The sequence below is a fragment of the Moschus berezovskii genome, chromosome 3 (assembly GCF_049115385.1).
Source record: "Moschus berezovskii isolate FMDL1 chromosome 3, NW_MosBer_1.0, whole genome shotgun sequence".
Lineage (NCBI taxonomy): Eukaryota > Metazoa > Chordata > Mammalia > Artiodactyla > Moschidae > Moschus > Moschus berezovskii.
In genome coordinates, this window is record NC_142462.1 from 126,968,894 (window position 1) to 126,992,151 (window position 23,258).

The 23,258-nt window shown below is 51.2% G+C and overlaps 1 protein-coding gene across 7 annotated transcripts in view; it reads left to right on the top strand.

Moving 5' to 3' along the window:
- RBM33 (RNA binding motif protein 33) overlaps window positions 1-23,258 on the top strand; it is a 109,818-nt gene that overhangs the window by 80,752 nt on the left and 5,808 nt on the right. For 3 of the 7 annotated variants that reach the window (XM_055421633.2, XM_055421636.2, XM_088834785.1), the window contains 4 exons: window positions 91-738; window positions 15,009-15,218; window positions 16,696-16,884; window positions 23,166-23,254. In XM_055421633.2, coding sequence (XP_055277608.1) covers window positions 91-738; window positions 15,009-15,218; window positions 16,696-16,884; window positions 23,166-23,254 — 1,136 coding nt within the window. The remainder of the gene's footprint in view (window positions 1-90; window positions 739-15,008; window positions 15,219-16,695; window positions 16,885-23,165; window positions 23,255-23,258) is intronic. The other 4 variants (XM_055421634.2, XM_055421637.2, XM_055421635.2 and 1 more) reach the window with 3 other exon arrangements.

The following is a 23,258-nucleotide window of genomic DNA, read 5'->3' on the forward strand; positions in this document are numbered from 1 at the left end:
GAAAGTGCCTTTTCTTAAGTTTGTTGAAACAGACTGGAACTGTAGCTCGCCTCGTACTCCAGAGTAAAGCATGCATGTTTCTGCTTTCAGTTTCCTGATGAAGATGAAGAAACGAGGTTGTACCGCCTGAAGATAGAGGAGCAGAAGCGCCTGCGAGAAGAGATACTAAAGCAGAAGGAGCTGCGGCGGCAGCAGCAGGCGGGCGCCCGGAAGAAGGAGCTGCTCGAGAGACTGGCCCAGCAGCAGCAGCAGCAGCAGCAGTTCTGCGCCCCGCCTGCCCCTACTGCGCCCGGCGAGCAGACGCCCGCCCCACCGCCCGCCAACGGTAACCCGCTGCTCCCCTTCCCGGGGCCTCCGGTCAGACCCAATGTGAAAAACAGACTCCTCGTAAAAAACCAGGATGCGGCCGTTGCAAACGTTCCACCCAAAACATCCAGTTTTGTGCCGTCTGGTGCTCACACACAGTATCCAGGACAACAGATGAAACCACTGAAACACTTGAGACAGGCCAGAACCATACCTCAGAGTCCAGCTCAGCACAAAGTCCTGCAGGTGAAGCCCGCCGACGGGGAGGGGCCGCCGCCCGCCTCGCAGGCCGCTCGAGCCGCATCCCTCCAGGGCCGGCCCCTGGAGGCCAAGCCTGGCGCCAAAAGGACTGTCATGCACCGGGCCAACAGCGGCGGTGGAGACGGGCCGCACGTCAGCTCCAAGGTCAGGGTGATTAAGTTGTCAGGCGGGGTAAGTTGACGAGGTCGCCAGGGCCTCTTAGACTCTGTGTTTCTCCGAATGTGTCCCAGCTCCCAGAGAGTCTGTGAAGGGGGGGTCAGGTCACCCTCTACAGTCCTGTGGGCAGCCCCTGTCCCCCGAAGTCCTGTGGGAGGGTCCTTGAGATGCTGCTTCCCGTTGGGACCCCTGCTTCAGGGCTCTTTGAGTCTTAGTGGAAAACCAGCGTGACATTCCTAAAGTCCTGATTTAGGAGTTTTGTAGAATTTTTAACTTCTCTTTGTAGATAATTTATAATAGAATCCTCAATTTTGTTTTAAAAATTTAATTTCCTTTACCACAAACCAGATAATCTATTGCGTGTAGCTTTAGGTTCAGTGAGTGCCTATGGGTGGGGAGGGGACAGTGTGTTGCTTTTCAGCAGCTTTCTCCCAGATACCATTTCCTGCCTTCCAGTTCAGGCCGGTTGCTCCATCCCCCCAGCCCCATTTGAGGAGAAAGAGGATCGCCAGAATCCTGACGTGAAATCACGGGGATCTTCCCACGGCATCCTTCAGAAGTGGAGCGCATGTTGCTCCTCTCCTGACCTCAGCTCGGTGCCTGTCTTAGAGCGTCTGTAGTGAAGCAGCCTGCCTTTACAGTCTGGATAAACCCCGCGCTTAAACCGAGCAGACTGGCTGCAGATAGACCCCGCTTCAAGAGATCCTCCAGTCAACCTGCATAGAATGCTGCTGTTGTTCAGTCGCTCAGTCATGTCTGACTCTGTGACCCCATGGACTGTATAGCCGGCCAGGCTCTTTGGTCCATGAAATTCCCCAGGCAGGAATACTGGAGTGGGTTGTCATGTCCTTCTCCAGGGGATCTTCTGACTCAGGGATCGAACCTGTGTCTTCTTCATTGCAGGCGGGCTCTTTACCACTGAGCCACCTGGTGCTTTCTTAGCCTTGCCGTGTAGTCTTTACTTATTACACAAGGTTCGCCCATCTCTTGCTTTAATTGTAATGAATTAACCACAGAATATTTACAGTAGGAAGAGTGCGTGCATGCTAAGTTACTTCAGTCATGTCCGACTCTGTGTGACCCCATGGACTGTAGCCGGCCAGGCTTCTCTGTCCATGATACTCTGCAGACAAGAATACTGGAGTGGGTTGCCATGCCCTCCTCTAGGGGATCTTTCCAACCCAGGGATCAAACTCATGTCTCTTATGCCTCCTGCGTCGGCAGGCAAGTTCTTTACCTCTAGTGCCACCTGGGAATCCTGTAGGGACCTCAAATTCTCAGTCCGTCTGGGGAAAGCAGAACCACTAGGAAGTGGAAGGAGTGTGGAGTCATTTAGCCCTTTAATTAGATGAGTTTCCATTGCTTTTGTTTCTCTGTATGCTAAAGACGTGAAGTGTTTCAAATGCCGTAAGAAAGTGTCTTTTCTTGCCTCCTGTCTTTGGGACTCAGGATGTTGATAAGGGACTGGCCTGTGCGTCACTGTTTTGTCTCTGGGTGAAACCCAAGTGTCACCAGTCTCCAGCGCCTCTGTGGCCTCTTGCGTTTGGCCTTGTTTTAATCACAGCCTTTGTCAGTGTCTCACAGTTTACTGGAGGCCTGAGCTTAGCGGATGGGCCCTGCGGCCGTGGTCAGGGGCAGGCCTTCTGCCTGGGCAGTCACGTGGTGTCCTGTGGGCCAGTGCACCCTGGGCTTTGGGGGACTAGGAGGTGCGGGGCCGGCTCTGCTATTACGGGCAGTCTTCAGCTGGTGAACACCTTGTCTTCACAAGAGTTTATCTGCCTCAGTATTTGCTCTTTTGCTCTGATGGAAAACAATACGTTTCCTAGATCATATTCTAAAATCATGCTGTGTGATTTTACAATACACAGGAAAACAACAGAGGAATTTTACATGAAAGTAGTTATCTGCCAGACTTTGAAGTGGTTTTTTAGCTCTTCTTAATGCTTAAGTTTTAAGTTAACTACAAACACATTCTGTGAATTAAGAGTTTTCTTTCCAGTAATGCCTCATACTGGCAACTTCCGCCTTTTCAGAGGATAGTGGTCTTGTGTGTGTGTCTCTGGAGAAGAACAGTGTTCCCCTCGTGTCCGGGGCTGCTGCTGTGTGTGTGTGTTTGGGGGGTAGGAGCTGTTTGTTGGAGAGCAGACCACTGTGCAGACGGGACAGCTCACACGCTAAGTCTGCTCTCAGCCCCCTCTTGCTTCTGCCCCTGCTGGTCTGTGTCCCCTGCAGGGGCTGAGGTGTTGAGGCCCAGGGCTGCGCTGTGTTGTGCGCCTGGGGCTGAACTGGCCACCCTGCTGAGGGTCTCACAGGGCCTTCCTCTCTGGGAGGAGCGACTTGTGTGTTGTATCTATGGAGAATATTATTTATGCATTTCAGGTTTGTAATTGCTTGTTTAATAAAAGCTTCTCGTTGTCATTCAGTCCATGTTGTTGTGTTTGCTGGACTCCAGGCCTCCTTCACCTTCTGTTAGTACAAAAATATGTGTTTTGTTTATAAGATTTCCTAGAGAAATTTACTCTTCAGAGAGTTTTATTTACTTCACTTTTTTTTAACCTAAACTGGCATCTAAAATATTAATTAAATTATTCTTTGCATTCATTGGTCTCCATACAGGACACTGAACTATCGTGCTACATAAAGCTGTTTAGAAATTACTCACTGGTGGTGATCAGTCAAAATATGCATCTACAAAATTGTTAAGAAAACAGAATGTTCTTGGCAGTCTTATGCTGATATACAAATTCAAAATATATTACAACTTAAATTAGGTTTCTCTAGGTGAGCGCTTACCTGTGACGCAATGGTGAATCAATACGAACTTCTCTTTTTATCATTTTCCATATTTCATTACCTCTAATTAAATAATTTATCTTTGGATTTTATTAAATTGAGTTTTTTGAAAGGTGAAAGAGCCTGTGTCTTAAGACTAGGTTTTTCAGTCTGCCCTTTCATTAATCATGTTGTCTTTAAAGTGGTTTTAATTCATGTTGATCATCCAAGGAGACTCTCTGGTCCTTTTGTATTGTTCCTCTTTGTTAGAGCTCAGGCATTATGGACATGGGAAGCATTTTCGGGAAGGAGGTAACAAAGAGTCTTTCTTGATGTTGGCTCTCGCAGTCAGGTGAGCAGGGTCGGGGTCTGGGTTGCAAGCTCGCAGAGCCGTCCCTCACTCTCTTTGAGGGTGGTCTTGGCGTTGTGTGTGCTGTTGGCTGTCCTGAGGGTGTGTGTGGAGCGTGGAGATTGGGCTCTTGTCCCCGGGGTGGTGTGTCAGCGCACAGTGTGTGCACGAGGGCAGGCCGAGGTGACCGTGGCAGGGCTGCGGGTGAGCGCCCGCGGCTGCTGCCGGTCTCGCACTGACTGCCCTGGGACCTTTCTAACACAGAGGAGGCGCTGTATAGATGTCCATTTGCTGTTCAGAGTGCTCCTAAGGCCCCGTCTAGAAATGCATTCCATGATTTTATGCCATATAATAAATGGCAGCTGCTGCTTATCAGGTATTATCAAGTATACTGCTTATCAAGCACAGTTGCTGCTTAGCGTGTGTTCACAGCAGCCTTATAGGTTAGCTCTGTTATTTCCCTTTTACAGTTAAGTGAGTTGCGTGTTCGGGGAGGTTATTAGTCACCCAGGGCCGCTCAGCTGCCAACTGGTGGAGCGAGGCCCCTGAACCTGCGCTTTTCACTGTTACTGACAATAACGGTCTCTGCTGTTCCTTCCCCAGCTGTTCCTTAGCTCTAAGTTAGGGAGAACAGTCTGCTGTTTCCAGTGAGTGCATGGCAATCAGAGTTGATTCAGGACATCCTTAGGGGGCTTTCTAGAGTAAGGGAGTGATCATATTTCATGTCGCTTGCCAACCCTGGTTGGTGGCGACCAGCCCTGAGAATTTTGGGAAGTGTTTGGAGGTACAGCAGAGTACCCTGAGTGGTGAGTGGTGTCAGGGCTGGAGGGTGAGTGTGGAGTGGCCTGGTACGTTTTTGGGTAACCACATGGCTACTAGCCTGGTGTGGTGAATTGAAGTGGGTGACGGTGTACCCCGGTGGAGGGTGGCTGTGACTTGCTCTGTGCTATAAATGTCTTAGAACATTTCTGTGTAAGTCAGAGTGGGTCAGATTTTTATTTAAAACTTTGGGTTGAAATCATGAAGGGAACTTGAAATTTAAAGAGACCTTCTGTTATGAGGCATATGAAATCTCTCTGAATTATCATTTTCCTCCACTTATATTTTATTGTCTGAATTTGTAAGGTGAGACTTAAGAAGGAATACATTAACACTGCTTTTAAAGAGTGTTACATATTGTCAACTATTGCTTCTAAAATTTAGTGTGCCTCCCTGAATATTGTAATCAACTTAAAAGAATTTCATTTGATGAAATGGTTCTATTTTTATTACTTAAAACATAGGAATCTTCTCCATTTGCTCACTTCTCAGAAAGCTACTTTTAAGTATTCTCAGAAACCAACAATCTTGTTAAATCATAACTGCAGACATCCCCTGGTGGACCAATGATGAGGACTCCACCCTTGCTGCTGAGGGCCCACTTCAGTCCCTGGTCGGGGAGCTAAGATCCTGTAAGCCCCGTGGCACGCCGCTCCTCCCGTCATAACTGTTCATAACCAGCACATAGTCCGGAAAAGCTCCTCAGGTGCTAACGGAGCACATATAAAAATACAGACTGATCAGTGTAACCTACTGTGGTCATCCCCAGCCATGATTTGTGATTAAACACCAGAAAAAGGAGAGAACAAGCATGTGCTAGGTGAAATTCAGGAGTTTCATTGGGCCTGCAGCTCTGTCTTCAGGTTAGGGGAAACAGGGAACCTGTGAGGTGTGCGTATCAGGTCCCCTGGCCTTCATGAGCACCAGTGTGACCCAGGGTCTCGGTGTCACAGGGAGGCGAGTGCCCGTGCCCAGCCCAGGGCGCTGGTCAGTCCCTGCGTTACTTCTGTGACCTGGGGTCTCAGTGTCACGGGGAGGCGAGTGCCTGTGCCCAGCCCAGGGCGCTGGTCAATCCCTGCGTTACTTTGAGGCCTGGGGTCTCAGTGTCACCAGTACTGAGGTACTTACCTGTGTTGCTCAGGAATGCTAAGTATTACTACTTTTCCTTTAGTTAAGGGCAGGAAGAATGTGTTCTTCCATTGTTTTTTACTGGAGGAGGAAATGGTGACCTGGGAAATCTTGCCTGGGAAATCCCAAGGACAGAGGAGCCTGGTGGGCTACAGTCAGTGGGGTCGCAAAGAGTCGGACATGGCTGTTCTTTAAGAAAGTGAAAGGAAATTTGGAATTCAGCTGCTTTATTCTGATTGAGGTAATGAAAATTTTAAGAATTTGCCAGCAAATTAAGTGAGGAGCCCTTTGTTCTGCTGACCACTCGGAAGGAGGAGAGAAGCACCGAGCGCCTCAGCAGGAGAGCCAGCTGTCTGGGCAGGAGACGGCATTTTATTTTTCAAAGGCTGTCAGAATGCTTCACATAGAAGGTCCCAGGTTGTGTGGGGCTCTTGCTTCAGGGGGTTGCCCTGCATTTGTAGATTTCTTCTTCCACGAAAGTTATTGTCAGGTTTTCTTTAGAGGTGGTGGAGGAGGTAACGTATGTATAATCCTGATCCTTGTTTGTGGAGTGGAGGCGTTTTTTGATAAAATGTAATCTCAATTTGAGAGACATTGCAAAAATAGTATAAGATGTACCAGATTTACTAGAGAGACCAGTGTTGGTTCAAGCTCTGGGGACTCAGGTCTGAGGAGGAGTCGCCGGTAGAGGTAGAACCGGCCCCGCTCGCTGCCTCCCGCCCGCTCCCTGCCCCGTGGTCCCTGTGATCCCCGTGATCCTGTGGTCCCTGTGGTCCCACGGTCCGGCCGCTGCTCCCGCAGTGCCGTCTCTCTCTCTGCCCTGCCCACACGCACACGCCCGGGCTCCTGGTGCAGCCTCTGCCCTCTCAGAGCTGTGTCCCAGTCAGTGCTCCTAACTGAGGCTGGGTTTCCTCCTTGGTTCATTGTTTGTCTCTGAATTTAATGTAGTACAGTTTCAAATGTGTTACGTAACATTAACTGTTGATGACACTGGTAAGCAAGGTTGGGGTGTGTGTGTGTGTGTTACTGTTGATGACACTAGTAAGCAAGGTTGGGGTGTGTGTGTGTGTGTTACTGTTGATGACACTAGTAAGCAAGGTTGGGGTGTGTGTGTGTGTGTGTGTACGCTAGTGTGTTACTGTTGATGACACTAGTAAGCAAGGTTGGGGTGGGTGTGTGTGTGTGTGTTACTGTTGATGACACTAGTAAGCAAGGTTGGGGTGTGTGTGTGTGTGTGTGTGTGTGTGTATGCTAGTAAGCAAGGTTGGTGTGTGTGTGTGTGCGTGCGCTAGTAAGCAAGGTTGGTGTGTGTGTGTGTGCGCGCGCGCTAGTAAGCAAGGTTGGTGTGTGTGTGCGCGCGTGCGCGTGCTCGGTGGAGTGCCAGCTGTCTGTGACCCATGGACTGTAGCAGGCTCCTCTGGCCATGGGATTCTCAGGCAAGAATGCCAGAGTAGGTTGCCATCTCCTCCACCAAGGGATCTTCCTGACCCAGGGATCAAATGCAGTCTGCTTGACAGGTGGAGCCACCAAGGAAGCCCTCTCTGGTAAGCAAAGGTAAGGCCACAAGTAGCATTAATCCCTGTTTGTTCTTCTGGCCGCCTTTTCATGCTGAGATTTATAGTCTGCTCCCACACTCCTTTACTCCAGTTACAAGGTAGGATCGTGTCGCGCATCTCATTTGGGTGCTGTTTGGGGAGTTGGTGGTGATGACTTGTTCTCAGGGAGCCCCCAGGCCGAGGCAGGGCAAGTCTGACCTTGCGGGTGTCACTGCATCACGCAGCCAACTGCCCGACTAGGGCTGGAGGGCTCAGCTGACCAGCTCCATGGTTTCTGGCAGAAGCCGACTTGATGCTATGGTTTCACGCAGTACCCGGGAGCCGAGAACATTCTAGAGGACCAGGGTAAAGCAGGTCTGGTGGAAGTGAGTCAGAAACGAGGCAGTCAAGGACAGGACTGCAGCGGGCTTGTGATAGGGAAGCCCTTCTGGGAGGCCGAGTTTGGGAAACCATGCTGACACGGGGAGGAGAGCCAGGAGACACCCTGCCTGGGCAGCGGAGCAGGGGGGAGTGGCCCGACTCCCAGCTTGCTGACTGCAGTCCCCCTCACCCTGCCGTCCGCCCCTCTCCAGTAGGCAGAGTGGTCTCTTCTGTCTCCTGATCATCTCCCTGTTAGAGGCGCTGGTGAGTACAGGTGGTGGGAAGGCAGAAACACAGGCCCAAGGAAAAACGGGTCATGTGTCTTGAACAGTCACTTGTTTGGTAAGATGAGTATTCTAGACTTTTCTCGGAGGAGAAGCCACTGTATGGTAATACTTATTTTTAAGAACTTCGAAATATTTCAGTGGGAAGAACTGATAACTTCTAGAGACATGACCTTTTACTCATTCCGAACACGTGGCCTCTTCATTTGGGCAGAGTGGACTGTAGTTCTTCAGAGGACAGAAGTCAGCCCTAGTGAGTCAGAACGTCTGCACATTCCTTTACAGGTGTTCTTATGCGTATGGTGTTTCCAAGTGAGATGAGTGGGCAAATCAGCAGTAGTTCATCTGTAATTAGGAATCAGGATTTGCTCACCCACCTTCTTCAACAGAAAAGGAATCTGCTTCCTCCAGTGACCTGGGTACCTTCCCTGTCCTCACATCGAGCAGCTGGCAAGAGCGGGAGCCAGGTCCTCTGCACAGGGAAGTCGCCCCGTGCTCTGAAGGAGGTCCTTCCCCGCTGTCCGTCCTGGGAAATTGGAGCTGCCTTGTCGGGCCAGCATCTTGCTTTATTTCTCCAAAGGCCAGTTAATTTTGCTTTTAAGCGATTTCTCAACCTGTCTCATCTCAGAAAGGTAGAATGTTGAGAGTGGGAGCATTTGGTCACTGGGCTGTGGTAGCGCCTAGAGAGACCGGTGTGCCTGCCGCTGGGTCCTGTTCCTTTCTCCAGGAAGCCAAGCCCTTGGGTGCTGCCTGTAATCTCAGCGGATTTTGTTTCAGTTCAGCCAACATAGACCGGTTACTGGAATTAGGAAACGTTTTAGGTTTAAGTCGCTGCTTACATGTTTTGTGTGCTTGCCGTATGTAAGGATGATTTATTGCAGAGACTAGGTGAACACTGCATGTGTGAATTGTTCTCACCTTGTATCATACTGTAGCAGTTTAGGGGATTGACCCAGGAGCCTGGAGAACAATGTTATTTCTATTCTCTTCTCCTTTAAACAGTCGTCTCAAAGACAAAATAGAGCCTTAAACGCATTGGTGTTGAGAAACTTTGCATAGCGTGCAGATCATTTATTGTCCAGGTTCCAAGTGAGCTTTCTAAAGATCACAGGCTCGGCCCGGTATTGTTGTAGTTAATAGGAACCTGTTCCGTGAGGTCTGTGGGCTGCAGATCAGCAGCGTCACGGTGACAGTGAAGTAGGTCTTATCGGCAGGAGGATTCTTAAGAGGCTGCCCTGGGACCCCAACCACTGTCCTTCCGTGAGTCCCGACAATGTTATCTGTCTTCTCAGCGTGGAGTATCACATGTCTGTCATGAGTACAGAAATTAATTTAATGTCACCTGAAGACACGCAATTAATCTTTTAGAGGTTTTCATAATACCTTTACAGAAAGAGTTGCCAGTTTGGCGGATTTGGATTTTGGGGTTTAGAAGAAGATAAGGAAAATTAATTTTTCATCAGGGTTAATACAAGCTAGCAGGGCCACAAAGGCTGAGAAAAATGGTTGGGGAATTTGTCAAGTGTTGTCACTCTAGAATAATGCTGCTTACGTCTGATAGGTGTAATCAAGAGTTGAGATTTCTATAGAGAGGGATTAATCAATTTGCTCACCAGTGAATGCAAGTCAGTGATATCACTTCTTTATGGGATTTAAGAATGAAAATAAGATTTGATCTGTCAAACTGCAGGATGCCCTGACAGTATCAGTCGGCATTTTTATCTATACATTTAAGCCATTTGTTATAAGTAAATTTGTTCTGCTAATGTTGGTGGCTACAAACCTCATTTTTGGGTAACGATGAAGCTGATAAAAAGTATTCCTTAAGCTTACTTAATTCAGGAAGTGCGTCTTATATTTAAGAAAAACTACTCTCAAAAGGCACTTTTTACAGTATTCATTAAAAGATAAATCATTTGTGGAAAAAAACCAGCAAAATATTTTCAGTTTGGTCTAAGACAGGCCGAACCTCTTTTCTCCTCATCTGTTCTGGAGGAAGTAAAAGAAGTTTAAGATGATGTCTAAACACACTAGTGTGTAAGGGATTTAAAGGGAACCGTGCTGCCCTAGAGAAATTCATTTGCAAGGTGGATTTCCTTTCTTTGGATGGAATCTGCCATGCACAGGTAACTAGTAATTTCCTTATATTAAGACCGTGTGTTTCTAAAAGTCCTCGTTTCAATTGACAGTATTTTTAAATTTACGTAACTGAGTACTAACAATTTTGGGATGTCTTTTCAGTGCTGTTAACTCTATGTGTAAGTTGTAGAAGACTTCTCAATAGATGGCTGGGTTCCATTTGGGTTGGTTCTGAACAGTCACCTTTTCTCTTCTGTGTCTATGTGAGAGTAGATGTGAAAATACGTTTCTGGCCACAGCCTAGAAATTTGTAGGCTGACTGTTTCCTAGTGTTAACTGGGATTTAGAATTTCCCCTGAGAACTAGCTTTTCATAGTGCTGTTTTGAAGGAAAATAACTGTTCTCTCAATTGGAAGAAAAGCAGCACTGTCTTTCTTACGAAATAAGAAAACTTGTTACTTATATTTAAGGCTTGAGTCCTCAGCATGATTTTCAGAAAAAAGTCAAAGCAGCGTATTACAGTAACCCTTCATTTACTTAAAATGATGTGACTGAGTGATGGTCAGTTCCTTTGTTTCCAGCCCTGCTAAAAATTATTATGTAGGATGTTAAGAGTAAGCTCCTGCCTACGAGGTCGTGTAAAGTCCATGCTTTGGACCCAACAGGACAGGAAGTCCTGGTAGCACTCAGTGTGTGACCAGTAAGAACAGTAATGTTTACTTTGAGGGCAATCGAGGGAAACAGACCCAAGTGTACTTCTTGTCAACTGGGAGACATTCAAAAAACAGCTCTGTCCACCCTCCCTGGATAGAGCCTGGTGAATGACACCGAGACTCTGGCGATGAAGAGCCTAGAGCACCTTGGACATTGCTGTTGAAGTCTCTTCTGTCACTTGTCACTACAGGGGGCATAAATTGCTGTGGTGTTGTGAACCTGAGTACCTCTGGAGCTTGCTCAGGCCTGCCCACCCGTGGGAGCGGATGACAGCCGTCTCTCTGCACGCTGGGCCCCCGTCACGGCCCTGCCTGAGCCTCCCTGTGTCTTGCCCCGCGTGGACTCGGTCGGTGCGCGTCACCTGCCTGCCCCGTGCGCGTCGTCTTCAGTGTCTTTTTAGTCCTGAGGCTGCTCGGTGATCGGTGTCCCTGTGGGGCTCCCACAGCACTGTGAGGGCGGATTAACACCGAAGAAAAAGAGCGCAATTCCATGGCCTGGGCAGCCTTAGGACAGGAGGCGCTGCTGCGGCTCCCCACGAGGGCGGGGTCGGGCTGCTCACCGCGCTGGCGAGATGCGGGCACGTGAGGAGGCCCGTGTGGAGGAAGGGGAGCCCAAGGTGCGGCCCAGACCCGCAGGGGCGCAGCCCCAGACACGGCCCCGCGTCATCTCGGGAGGCCCGAGAGAGGCCTAGACGGAGAGGCGCTCGTGACACTGCTTCCCTGTGTTTCTGAGCCGTAGATGGAAGACAGGCCTACTTTAAACTCTTTCTTGAAAGAGCAGTAAAAGTTTAGAACTTGGGTTTTCAGGGTTTTTATGTGACCTAATATTGTCAGGTGTGAGTTATCAGTCTCTTACTCAAAATGGCAGTAAACAGAATTTTTATTACTTGCCAGTGTTTATTGACTAAATGTTTATGTTCTCAATTCCTAGTTTAAAAATCATCGGATCACTACAGTATTATATATTTATCACCCAAATACATATACAGTGTATACCTTAAAACATGCACACCCTACTTTTGGTATAAGTTCTTCATTTTAAATAAAAATTACTGTCTAGATCGTCTATGTTTTTAGTTTTGGGTTGCAAAAGAAAAATTGTATGACAGTACTCCTTATTGTCCATCATATATATAGACATCATTCCTTTTAGGGCGCTTGTACTAGCTAATTATTGATTTCTGCAGCATGGCAGAATGTTTTCCGATGCATCCAGCATCATTGCACTGACAGTGGCTCTACCCTAGTATCCTGACAGTACAGGCTTTTTTCATAGCACATTCAGAACTACTTAGTTTTTAGATGCCTGGTCTACTGTTGATTGTTTTATTCAGTAAAGATCTCAGTGCCATCTACATGCACCAGAAATTTTGGCTTGGTGAACAAAATGAGATTCACCAAAGTGTAAAATCACTGGTTTCTCTAGACACTTAAAAATAGCATATGCTTTAGTTGTCCACAGACTTCAACCTCCTCTCGTGAGCTTCTAGGGAGTCCATAAATGGAGGACTTTCCCATAGAGGTAACCATCCACAGCCAGTTCGTTTGTCCACATTTGTGAGAAAGGCAGATGTTGGAGGAGAATCAGTCAGCAGACTGTTAGGGAGCTGAGCTGTGTGGAGACTTTAGTGACCCAGTGCCTCCTGCGTGTGTGGCACAGCCTCTGGTGGGGCCTGGGGGCTAATGTGATGTGTCCGCCCCTGAAAAAAAAAAAAAAGATGTTTTACAGAACAGCAAAACTTACCCCTTGCAGAGTGAATCTGTGAACTGTGTACGAACAGAATCTTAGTATGAGTTTAGGTAGGTCAGTAAGCAGTGGATTACTGGCTCTTAACGATTAGGAATATGTGTGTATATCCTAAAAATTTTCAGCTTTTTAGTATAGAAAAACTTCAAGCATATACAGAACTGGAGAGAGTTCATCCAGCTTTTCCAGACTTCTCATCAACGTTATGTGGATTGTGGTCCCACAGAACGGCCTGGCCTGCCTTTCCGTAGGGCTTCCGTTTTCCTTTAGGGGTGCTTCTCCATCAGGCTGGAGTAACTCACTGCAGGATCACGTTTTAGGCAGTTCCTGCTGACAGAATGTAGGGGCACTCTCTGCTTCAGCTGTCCTCAGCCCTGGCTGAACGTCACTGGAAGAGCCTTAATGCTCGCGTCTGGGCTCCAGCTCAGGACAGTCTTGACTGGGTGGCTCTGGACTGAAACTCAGTAACAGTAGCATCTGAAAGCTGCCCAGGTGCCTGACGTGCAGGTCGAGAGGCCCATGGCTGGTCTCAGGCCAAGCATGTGTGAGCGCTCGGATTTGGCAGATGTCCTTTCCCAGGTTTGACAAAGGACCCTTCTGTTCCTAGTTCATCGAGAAGTTCATTATGATGCCTTTCCTGCATCAGTGCAGATGGCCACATGGTCCTTTCCTCCACTGATGTGGTCTCTAAGTTGATTTTTGAGTGTTAAACCAACCTTGCATTCCTGGGAGAAATCTTACTTGGGTATGGTGTATGATCCTTTTCTGTTGCTGAATGTTTAGCTTGCTGACATTTTAGTGAGGATTTGTTTCATATATATATATATATATACACACACATATTTATTTATGAGGGATATTCTTCTGTGGCTTTTCTTTTTTGTCTTTGATTTTTGTATCCCAGAAAAACAGACTTCAAAAATGAGTTGGAAAGTTGTTCCTCCCCTTCTGCCTTCTGAATGAGACTGTGTAGAACTAACTGGTTGTCTGTCTTAAATATTTGATAGAATTCACCAGAGAATCCATTTGGGCCCGGGTTTTTCTTTGTGGAAGGTTTTTAATGATCGATTCGGTGTCTTCTTAGGTTTCCAGATTTTCTCTTTCTTCTTGAATCAGTTTTGGTATCTTGCATCTTGCCTGGAAAATCCCATGGGTAGAGGAGCCTGGCAGACTGCAGTTCACAGGGTCTCAAAGAGCTGGACATGACTGAATGACGGAGCACGCAGCACGCCTTTCGTGGAGTTCGTCCGTTTCATCTGAATCCCTGATTTTGTTGGTATAAAGCTGTGCGAAATATTCTTCTGCGTTTCTGTAGTGCCACTTTGATCATCCCTCTTTTATTTCTGATTTTGGTACTTTGTGTCTGTCTTCTCCTTAGTTTGGTTGAAGGATTATCGGCTTTATTGGTCTCAGGAGTCTGGCTTTTGGAGCGACTGACGTTTCCCTGTTGTTTGTGTTTACCCTGTCCTTGCCTTTCCCTTTGATCTTACTGCCTTCTCTTCAGTTTGGATTTGGTTTCCTGTTTATGTCCTGGTCTCTTGTGATAACAGGTCAAGTTACTGATTTTAGACCTGCTCTCCATCCGCTGTCACTACTTCAGTTGCAGCCCCTTGACTCTGATGTGTGGTATTTTTATTTTCATTCAGAACGCCTTCTGTCCAGTGTCTTTTCTCCTTTCCATCTCCGAGCCCGGTTTCCTGGCCAGCGGCCGTGGCCCCCCCGAGCTCAGTGGCTGGCTGGTACTCAGGGGGCAGCGCTGCCCAGTGCCTGGCCTCGGCCCTGTGGTCCCCGCTCCACTCAGCTCTTCTCCCTGCTGTCCCCTGCGGTTCCCTGTCTGCCCTGGAGGGCTTGTCTAGGCCTCCAGTAACTGATTTCTAGAGTTTCCTCACACCATTTTGTGGATTCCCAGCTGGTCTGTTTTTGTCCCAAACAGGACTGAGGCCGGAGGCCAGCATGCCTGTGGGGACTTGTGGCTCAGAGGGGAGGGGTGACTGGGTGCTGCAGGGAGCCCCACTGTTGAGGGTTGTGTCTGCAGGGAGGACGTGCTGGGATGTGCCCAGGGGCAGTCAGGAAGATGACCTGCTTTCATGAGGTTTGAAGGGGAGTTAAAAGTTTAAAGCAACTGCTGATGCATACTGTCAGATTTTCACAAGGGTGCTCCTACAATGGAAAAGGCATGTCAAGTATGGACTGTTTTTAAAGTCAAGCAGTATGTCATTGAACTAAAGAGGGTCTACTTTAATAACTACAGACCTCTTGAGTGGATCCAGTAATTAAGGGTCTTAGATTTAGATTTGATAAAGGCTCTTTAACGCTAACGCCTGTCAGGTGAGAATGTTCTTTCCTTAGTGGCCCTCATGAGATGGCAGGTGGGTGGTCCCGCCCCTTGGTTGAGCACTAATCAGGGTGGACCCCGGTGCTGGGGAGGGAGGCTTGCTTGTGCAGACACTGACCAGCACGCTGCCTTGTCTGTTTCAGCAGGGAGGAGAGAGCGACGGCTTTTTTCACCCGGAGGGCCAGCCTCAGCGGCCCCCTCAGCCCCCAGAGGTGAGGCAGCAGCCCGCCCGCAAGGTGACGCTGACCAAGGGGGCCCTCCAGCAGCCCCAGCACCCTGCGGTGGGGGCCCACATGCACACAGCCGGCCCACCAGGCATCAAGAGCATCCAGGGCATCCACCCGGCCAAGAAGGTGCGGCCCGGCCCCACCCCCGGGAGTGCTCTGGTGGGGGTGCCCGACGACACTGGGTACAGGAGCTGGAGCGCCCCCGTCCCTGGGTTTGAAAGCTGATGTGCTCACAGCCGCGCTTCTCTCCCTTGACTTCACGGTGCGATTCTGGGAGCCCACCCGGAGCCCAGGCTGCAGTTGTCTCCTGCAGCTGGGAGTGCACTCTGGGCGTGGCTCTACATGGCCCCCTGCCCTCCCAGCTGCTCCTCCAGAGGCTCCTCCGATGCTTCTCCCTCAGCGCCTCGTTCAGAGATGGGAAGCCTTTGGGGTGAAGTCCCTGCCCGAGAAAGTGCCTCTGGCCCCGGTTCTTTCTGCACTGAGGGATGCCTTGTCCGAGCTCCGTGTGTGAGATGAGAGCCGTGGCCACCTTTCCAGGAGAGGAGCGTGTGCCGTGTCCCGTGGGGGCACCCTTCCCTGCAGCTTCTAGTGAGGGGCGTCTTCATAGCCCTCCCAGGGCCCCCGCTGTCTGCCCACCAGCCGCACGTGTGGGAGGAGGAGGGCAGACGCCTGCTCCGAGTCCTCCTGGAGGCGCCTGGACCCTGCCAGTCCCTGCTCTGCTGGTCTTGCTGCTGCTGAGGAGTGGTGTTAGTGTGACGACCAGTCTCGGTCTTTGACATGTTTAACTCCCTTTGTGTGTGTTCGCTCATAAATACCTTCTGATGCAGGAGCAAATGGACTGTCCGTTTGTGCTGCGAGAGGCACCCCCACAGTCACATTCATTATCCCTTCGGGTCAAAGCTTTAAAGAATGTTCCAGTCCGAGTTTCGTTAAGTTGGGTGTTGTCCCTGGATGTATGATGAGAAAGACCTTAGGAAAGGCGCCCCCCACCGTAGCTGTATGCACAGATAGTGCACGCCAGGGTCTTCCGTCTCTGTAGTTGGAGTTTTGGTTTTGCTTTGAAAGCCCTGCCGAGGAGTGTTGTGTGTGGCGGGTGGGGGACCCCTGCTGCAGAATCTGCCTTTCAGGACGGATACTGCCGTGGCCCGCAGTGATAGGCAGCTGGCCGGGGTCAGCACCATGCAAGTTCACTGACCCGGCCCCCGTCGGCCTGGGCCACAGTGGGGAAATGCGGGCTCCAGGCCCGTGAGGGCCGACTGGACCCACGTCCTTGTGTCAGTCACGCGCCTGTCTGGAGCCTGTGGTCCTGCTGCTTTGTGCACAGGATGACCGTGTGAGCAGGCCCACTGTGGCACACACAGTGCCCACCCAGCGCTGCGCTTGATGCCCAGGCTGGCCGGGACCGCACCGCCTCCTCTCTGCCTCTTCTCGCGAGTGTGCTGGGTGTTAGTCCTGTTCACACTCAGGCCTTTTCTGACAGTGGGTGACAGCTGCAGACTCGTGGTGTATTTTGGTGGACTCTGACTGACTCGCTCACTTTGTGTCTTGGCAGCTGTGAGCAGATGCGCAGCGTGACCCTGAACGGTTCTTCTGTCGTTCCCAGGTCCTCATGCACGGGAGAGGCCGGGGCCTGGCGGGAGCCGTGGGCCGGGGCCGCCTGATGCCCAACAAGCAGAACCTGCGGGTGGTGGAGTGCAAGCCGCAGCCCTGCGTCGTGTCTGTGGAGGGGCTCTCCTCGTCCACCACCGACGCCCAGCTGAAGAGCCTGCTGACGTCGGTGGGGCCCATCCAGGTGGGCCACCCTGCGTGTTCAGTCTGTGCCCTCTGTCTTTCCCTCCCAAGACTCAGTTCTTTAAAATCCCTGAGAAGAAAGCTGAATGTTTTATCCTTCTGCACACTTGGTACCAGAACGTTTTGCTTGACGGTTAGAGTGTGTGGAGTTTTTCAGGTGCTCAGAAGCTTCATGAGCTGTTTGTTCCAGCTGAACAAATTATCCTTTGAAATCTTCAAATTATCCTTGAATTCTTGAGCGGCTTGTCGGTCATCAGATATGTTAAGCTTGTGTCCACAGAGAGCTCTTCTTGGACAGTCCATCACAGCTGGCGTCAGAGAGCTTACGATGCTTTTAAACATACAGGTCTTCTGAGTGGAGATTCTCCAACAAATGGTAGTTGAAAACCTGGGATCAGATCACAGTTCAGTAGTGAGCTGGGGACCCTGGGCTGGGGTGGGTTGGGGTGGGTGGTGAGTCCAGGCTGTGCCCTGGGCCCTGCTCCTGGCTGGCTCCCGGCCCGTGTCAGGGCAGGAGGTGGTGGTGCTCTTGTTCTCCCCGTGTGACCTCTGGTCGGACTGGGCTGTGCTCCTGCTCCACGGTCCTGATGATTCTCCTGTGCGTCCTCGAGTGTGAGTCTACGATCAGGATCAGCGCCTGATGGCGGAGCTGTTGCTGCTCACAGTGCTGCGTGACTAACCTGCAGAAGTTGGATTTTGATGGTGCATTCTGGGGGCCATTTTTCCATTTGCCTTTTTTTCTCCTTCTGTTCTGGAAAGAAGGATTAGAGATCATTGTGTTAAAGTTTAATGGAGGGTACTTTATTAAAGCGGAGCAAAACTGATCCTGGGTATTTAAAGGCTTCTTTTTATTGGGGAAGAAGGCAGGAAGGTAAGAGTGGTTACATCAGGTGCCCTTAGAGCGCTGCTGGAAGGAGCCCCCTAGGGCGGATTTCAGCAGCTGCCCAGGGGGGCCTGTGGGCCACCCCAGGGCCCCAAGGGGCCGGCACCCCTCTCCCCTTGCCGGTCTGGTCGCAGGGGTGGTGCTGAAGGGCTCACAGGCCTGTAAGCACTGCACTCACAGGGTGCTGAGGTGACAAACTCTGCCAGCACTAGATAGCCAAAGACTGATATTGGTAAGTTTAAATTGTGAGAAGACGCTTATAGTAAGACTTCGATGTGGTTTAACTGTAAATACACTTCAAGGGGGCTGTGAGGAGATCCAGGCCTCCTGGCTGCGGGAGAGGCAGACGTCAAGCCTCTGGTGGGTTGGGCTGTGGCGCCACCTGGTGCCCGCATGCCCTGAGAGCAAGCGGTGGTGTCTGCACTCGGAAGGCCCTGCCTGGCACACACTAGCAGTGGTGTGGGAAGAACCAGAACGAACGGCCTGTCCACCCGTTCACCATGCCAGGGTTCCTGCTCTTAGGGAAGGGACGGGCAGGCTGGGGCAGAGTGAGACAGCGGTGGCTGACTTAATGTAGGGGGTGGTGGTTGGGGGCTCTGTGGACAGGTGAGCCTCGTCAGCTGCCAGGCCGTCCGAGACGCAGTGGGGCCACGGGCGTCGGGCTTCGAGAAGGCTTCTATCTCGGTCCTGAGTTTGCCATTTCTTGGGGTGCGGCTTCCCAGCCGAGGACTTCCCCCAGGCCCCGCACAGTAATGCATGTGTTGTCTCTGTCTCTGCCTCCGCTCCTGGAGTTACCGCGGAGGTGGGGTGAAAGAAATCCAGGGCCTCCAGGCGCTGCAGAGGAAAGGCATGTGCCCTCAGAAGGAGGCCTGTCGTCCCTCGCGGGGTCTCTGGAGTTGCTTCAGACTGCCAGCACTGCTGTTCCGGGGCGCAGGCACTGGGGAAGCCCTTGTTCTGGGGGTATCTTGGGTTACCTGGTGAGGAGGAGCCCCTTGGAGCCATCGTGTGAGGTGGGATTATGTTGGAGCTTCTCACCTCCTGTGAGGAGCCCTCCTGCCTGCCTTGTCTGGTTTTGACGGACCAGGAGTGTCTGGGGTGACCTGGAGGAAGTCGGGATCTCAGTGGAAGCAGTTCACTTATTTTGGAGTTGAGGATGTTTGGGGAAAAAAACACTAGGCATAGTTAAATGTTGCTGTTCAGTCGCTCAGTCATGTCCGACTCTTTGCGACCCTGTGGACTGCAGCACTCCAGGCTTCTCTGTCCATCACCAACTTCTGGAGCTTGCTCAGACCCATGTCCATCGAGTCGGTGCAGCCATCCAACCATCTCACCCTCTGTCGTCCCTTCTCCTCCTGCCTTCAGTCTTTCTCAGCATCAGGGGCTTTTCCAGTGAGTCAGTTCTTCACATCATGTGACCAGAGTATTGGCGCTTCAGCCTCAGCATCAGTCCTTCCAGTGACTATTCAAGAGAAATGTAGACGTTCCCAAAACTGATGTTTTGAGCTTTAAAGAGAACAGGTGTGGCCACATGGTTTGAAACTGTGATGGGAAAATTGTTAACCGGAGGATCCCACACACAGTTCTGAAAACACTATTGTAAATAATTTTCCCAAAAAAGAGAATTCCAGGCAGAGTGCATGGTAACCCAAGGGCTCTGATCTGTAGGGTAAGTTTGTACAAGATGAGAGCAGAAGGGGAGCCTCAGTGTTTCTCAGCTGTGTGAGATCAGAAGGAACAGCGCTTACGCTGTGGGTGAGAGGAAGCCCAGACATTGGAATTGAAGAAAAGACCAGAGTCGGCGTCGAAAAAGACCACATCTTGTGTAAACGTGAAGAGGAGGCAGCATGTGACGGAGCGGTCTGAAACGCCAGAGTCACTGTTCCAAACACCTCATCGCCAGCTCGAGGGTCAGGTGGCCCGCGTCCAGAATGAAGAGGGCGGTGCCCCTGCGCTCCAGTTCAGCTGCAGGCCCAGGAGAGGAGAGGAATTGGGGCAGGCCCACCTCCCGGCACGTCCTGGGACTGCCATGCAGGTGGGGGCCCCAGCTGCCCCTGAGGCCCGGCCTGCCCAGGGGCTGTTGTGACTATAAGTCTGATGGTTTATGCCTGGGACTCTGTTTGAGCCACTTCGCGTGTGTCTAAAACACCGAGTATCAGCGTCAGTTTTGCCTTCAGGTCGGTTCCTGAAGGTGCTGGGAACTGTTAGGCAGGGTAGGGAGAGTCGTGTAAGTGGTTTTCAGAACTGCGGGTTCACTTCAGAGTCCTCCCAACACTGTCATTTATTCATACGCACAGACACGAACACAGGCTCATCCTAGAAAGAGGAGGAACCTTCCCTAAACAGGGAAAAGAGACCTGGAATGGTGTGGACAATTTTCTGGACTTAAACTATCCGCTGACCCTGCGGTGCTTGTAGCAGTTCAGTCCAGGGGTCCTGAGCGGGGTCGCTGAATATACATGCAGGAAGCCACCACTAGAGGGGCGTCGCAGCTTGTATTCTGCTGTTTACAGTAGCACAGGTGTTCTCGGGAATTGTCTGCAGGTGTCTTGTCTCTGAAAAATGACAAGTATATCTGGGTGAGGTGGGCAGGTGAGCCTGTCTCCATGGGCCAGCCAGGTGCTTGTGGGGCAGCTGGGTAGGGTCAGAGAGTGTAGGATGGAGACAGGTTTTAACTGTCAGTCTGCTCTGGGGAGTGAAAGTGCTTCCTCATTTGGAAACGGGCTGCTGCAGGACAGATTTTCAGAGTGGAAGCTGGTGATCGTAATGCATGCCCTTAGTTCAGAGTGCATGGCATCTTCTTCTGTCTTCCCAGTAGAGTGGTCGCTAATATCTGTCATTTTGGTAGGTCAGAAATGGTTAAATATTGACAGTTTTGGCAGTTTATTCATCTTTTATCTGAAAATGGCCTCTGTATTTTGGGGAAAAAAAAGGTGCAGAAATGTCGATAAGGGGGAAGGGAGACAGATTTTAAGACGGGGTTCTTACTGCGCGTGTTGACTGTTGAGAAGCCGCTCACTCCTGTGATTTAAGAATTTCATTGAAAGTTTACGCTCTTTTGATTGATACTTTCTCAATCAAATTGAGCTTTAAACCAGGTAGATACAGATAAACAAATCTTACCTCAGATGCCATTTTATATGATAAGTGGTACACAGGAAGCATCATTCTTCCTTCCACATTGTGAAGTCACCCAGAGGAAACACATTCTCAGCATGCTTTTTCTCAGAAGAAGAGCATGGCGTTTTAAAAATCCAGATTCCGTCTGTGAATCGAAGAGTGCGGATGATGATTTGTGCCGTCATACACGTTAGTTTTCCTTGTCTGTCCTTCGTTGAGCACTTCTTGTGGTTTTCGACACAGGAAGTCCAGGCGAGCGGTGGCTCTCGTGTTTAGAGCTGCCGTGGTGCAGGCGGCAGGTGGCACAGAGCTGTGCCTGGCGTCCGTGAGCACTGCAGCCGTGTGACGGGAGTGGGGTCTGGGTCCGGAGGCGGGCCTGGCGGGGTGTCTGCTGCGATGCGGGGCTGTCCTCGTGACTGGATGATAGCTCCTACTACGCTCCCCTCGGGGCTCCGCGGGTCACGGCATTTCCTCTTGCCTCTTCTCTTCGGGGCAGCTGTATGTTGTCAGCAGTTGGAGATGGTTGGAGGAGAAGACAGAGAGCAGGTGTGCGCTGAAAGCTGGGGCTGGCAGGTCTGTGTTGAGTAACGCAAGTGGGATTTCAGAGGCCAGGAAAGCTGTGTGCTGCCAGTGTGTCCCAGAGAAACTTAATATTGAGCTTTACTTAGAGAAGGAGATGGCAACCCACTCCAGTACGCTTGCCTGGAGAATCCCTTGGGCAGAGGAGCCTGGTGGGCTACAGTCCATGGGGTCACAAAGAGTCGGACGCAACTGAGCGACTTCACCTTATCCAGTGAACTTAGTGATCAGTGAAATTATCAAGAAAATTCTTGTGTTTCTGGGTTTTGTATCTGACAGAAGAGGTAAATCTGCTGTTTGCTCCGTGGGCGTCAAGAGAGCGGGCAGACGAGCCTGCTGGTGGCCGCCCTGCCGCCCGACGTCCTGGTCCTGCTGCTGGTCAGGGTTGCCTGGCGGCGTGCCTGGCGACCTGACGGCCCCTCCACGCGGCAGTGTGAGCCTTGGTGCCGCGCCAGCTGGACCCTGGAGACCATTTGTTTCTGTGTAAGCGCCGGAGAGCAGCTTTGCGGGAAGAGTGATTCCTCAGTGCTCTGCTCGTCGTGCTTGCTCGTGGAAGTTCTGCGTTTGTGAGCTGGGAGAGTGCCTGTTCTGATACACAGCGCATCTTTCTGGACGCGTTTCAGAGAACTGATGTTTTGGCTGGGTACTTCTGTTGGAGGTCTTTGAACAAGTGCTTTAAAATGAAACCGCCACATGTGTAAACCCTGGTAAAGAGTGGTGTGTTACTTTTGGTTATGTCTCTGGCTGCTGTACTTCACTGGACAGAAGCCCAGACACAGCAGACGGTTCTCAGCAGCCAAGTCCTGTGCTGCTTCCTCGGGTCGGGTCCTCCAGGGAGCAAGGTCTCTGCCGCCCCCCACCCCACCGGGCACTTTGCTCACTGCCCCAAACACGCGTGCCAAGTCACCAAAATGCTTGAGAAGGATCAGACTCTGGAGAGTGGGCTGGCTGAGAAATCCGAGTCCTCCTTCGGCGTGCCCCTCCCAAATCCTAGCGTGCTCTGTTGGCAGGCCCCCGGGAGCACAGAGCTGCCCTCATCCCTGGGGCAGCTGTGAGGACCAGCTGTCCGTTCACGGTCCTGGCACTGCTCTCCTCGTGAGACAGATCCGTCTGCTCCACGCACGCCTCTGGTCTTCACTCCGAGAGTAACCTTGGAAATGCTGTTTCACATCCTAGGTTATAATTTAAGGTGCCGCTTCATGCGCCCCGACATTTTAAAGTGCAGAGTGTGAGCAGATGGAGCCGAGGGCTGCCCCAGTCCCAGCTGTGCCCCCCGGCAGCCCCGCTCTGTGTGAAGACCTAGGTCTGCCACAGCGGTCCTTGGGGGAGCGCCGCCCGTCCGCCCTGGGCCCCTGGCCGACCTCGTCCCTCCTGTGTGAGTGGAGCCTGGGGAACGTCACCTGAGGGGAAGGGAGTCTCTGAGGACGGGCGCCTGCCTCAGGCCTGCGTGAACAGGTGGAGGGAAGGGGGGCAGCTGACGGGCATACGAAGGAAGGTCTTCACACCAGGAATGGAGGGTGATGAGGGCTGCTCAGGGCAGGGCGTGGGGCTGTCTGCACAGGGAGCTTGAATCAGCTAGTCTGTTTCAGCCTGGACTGGAGCCGCGTGTTAACCCCGAGGGCCAGCGTGGGTGTCACACCCTGTGCCGCGGTGTCACGTGGCGCACAGCCCCGCTCTGACGTGCTGCTGTCCTCTTCCTTCAGAGCTTGCAGATGCTCCCCCAGCAGCGGAAAGCCATCGCCAAGTTCAAGGAGCCAGCGCACGCGTTGGCGTTCCAGCAGAAGTTCCACAGGTAG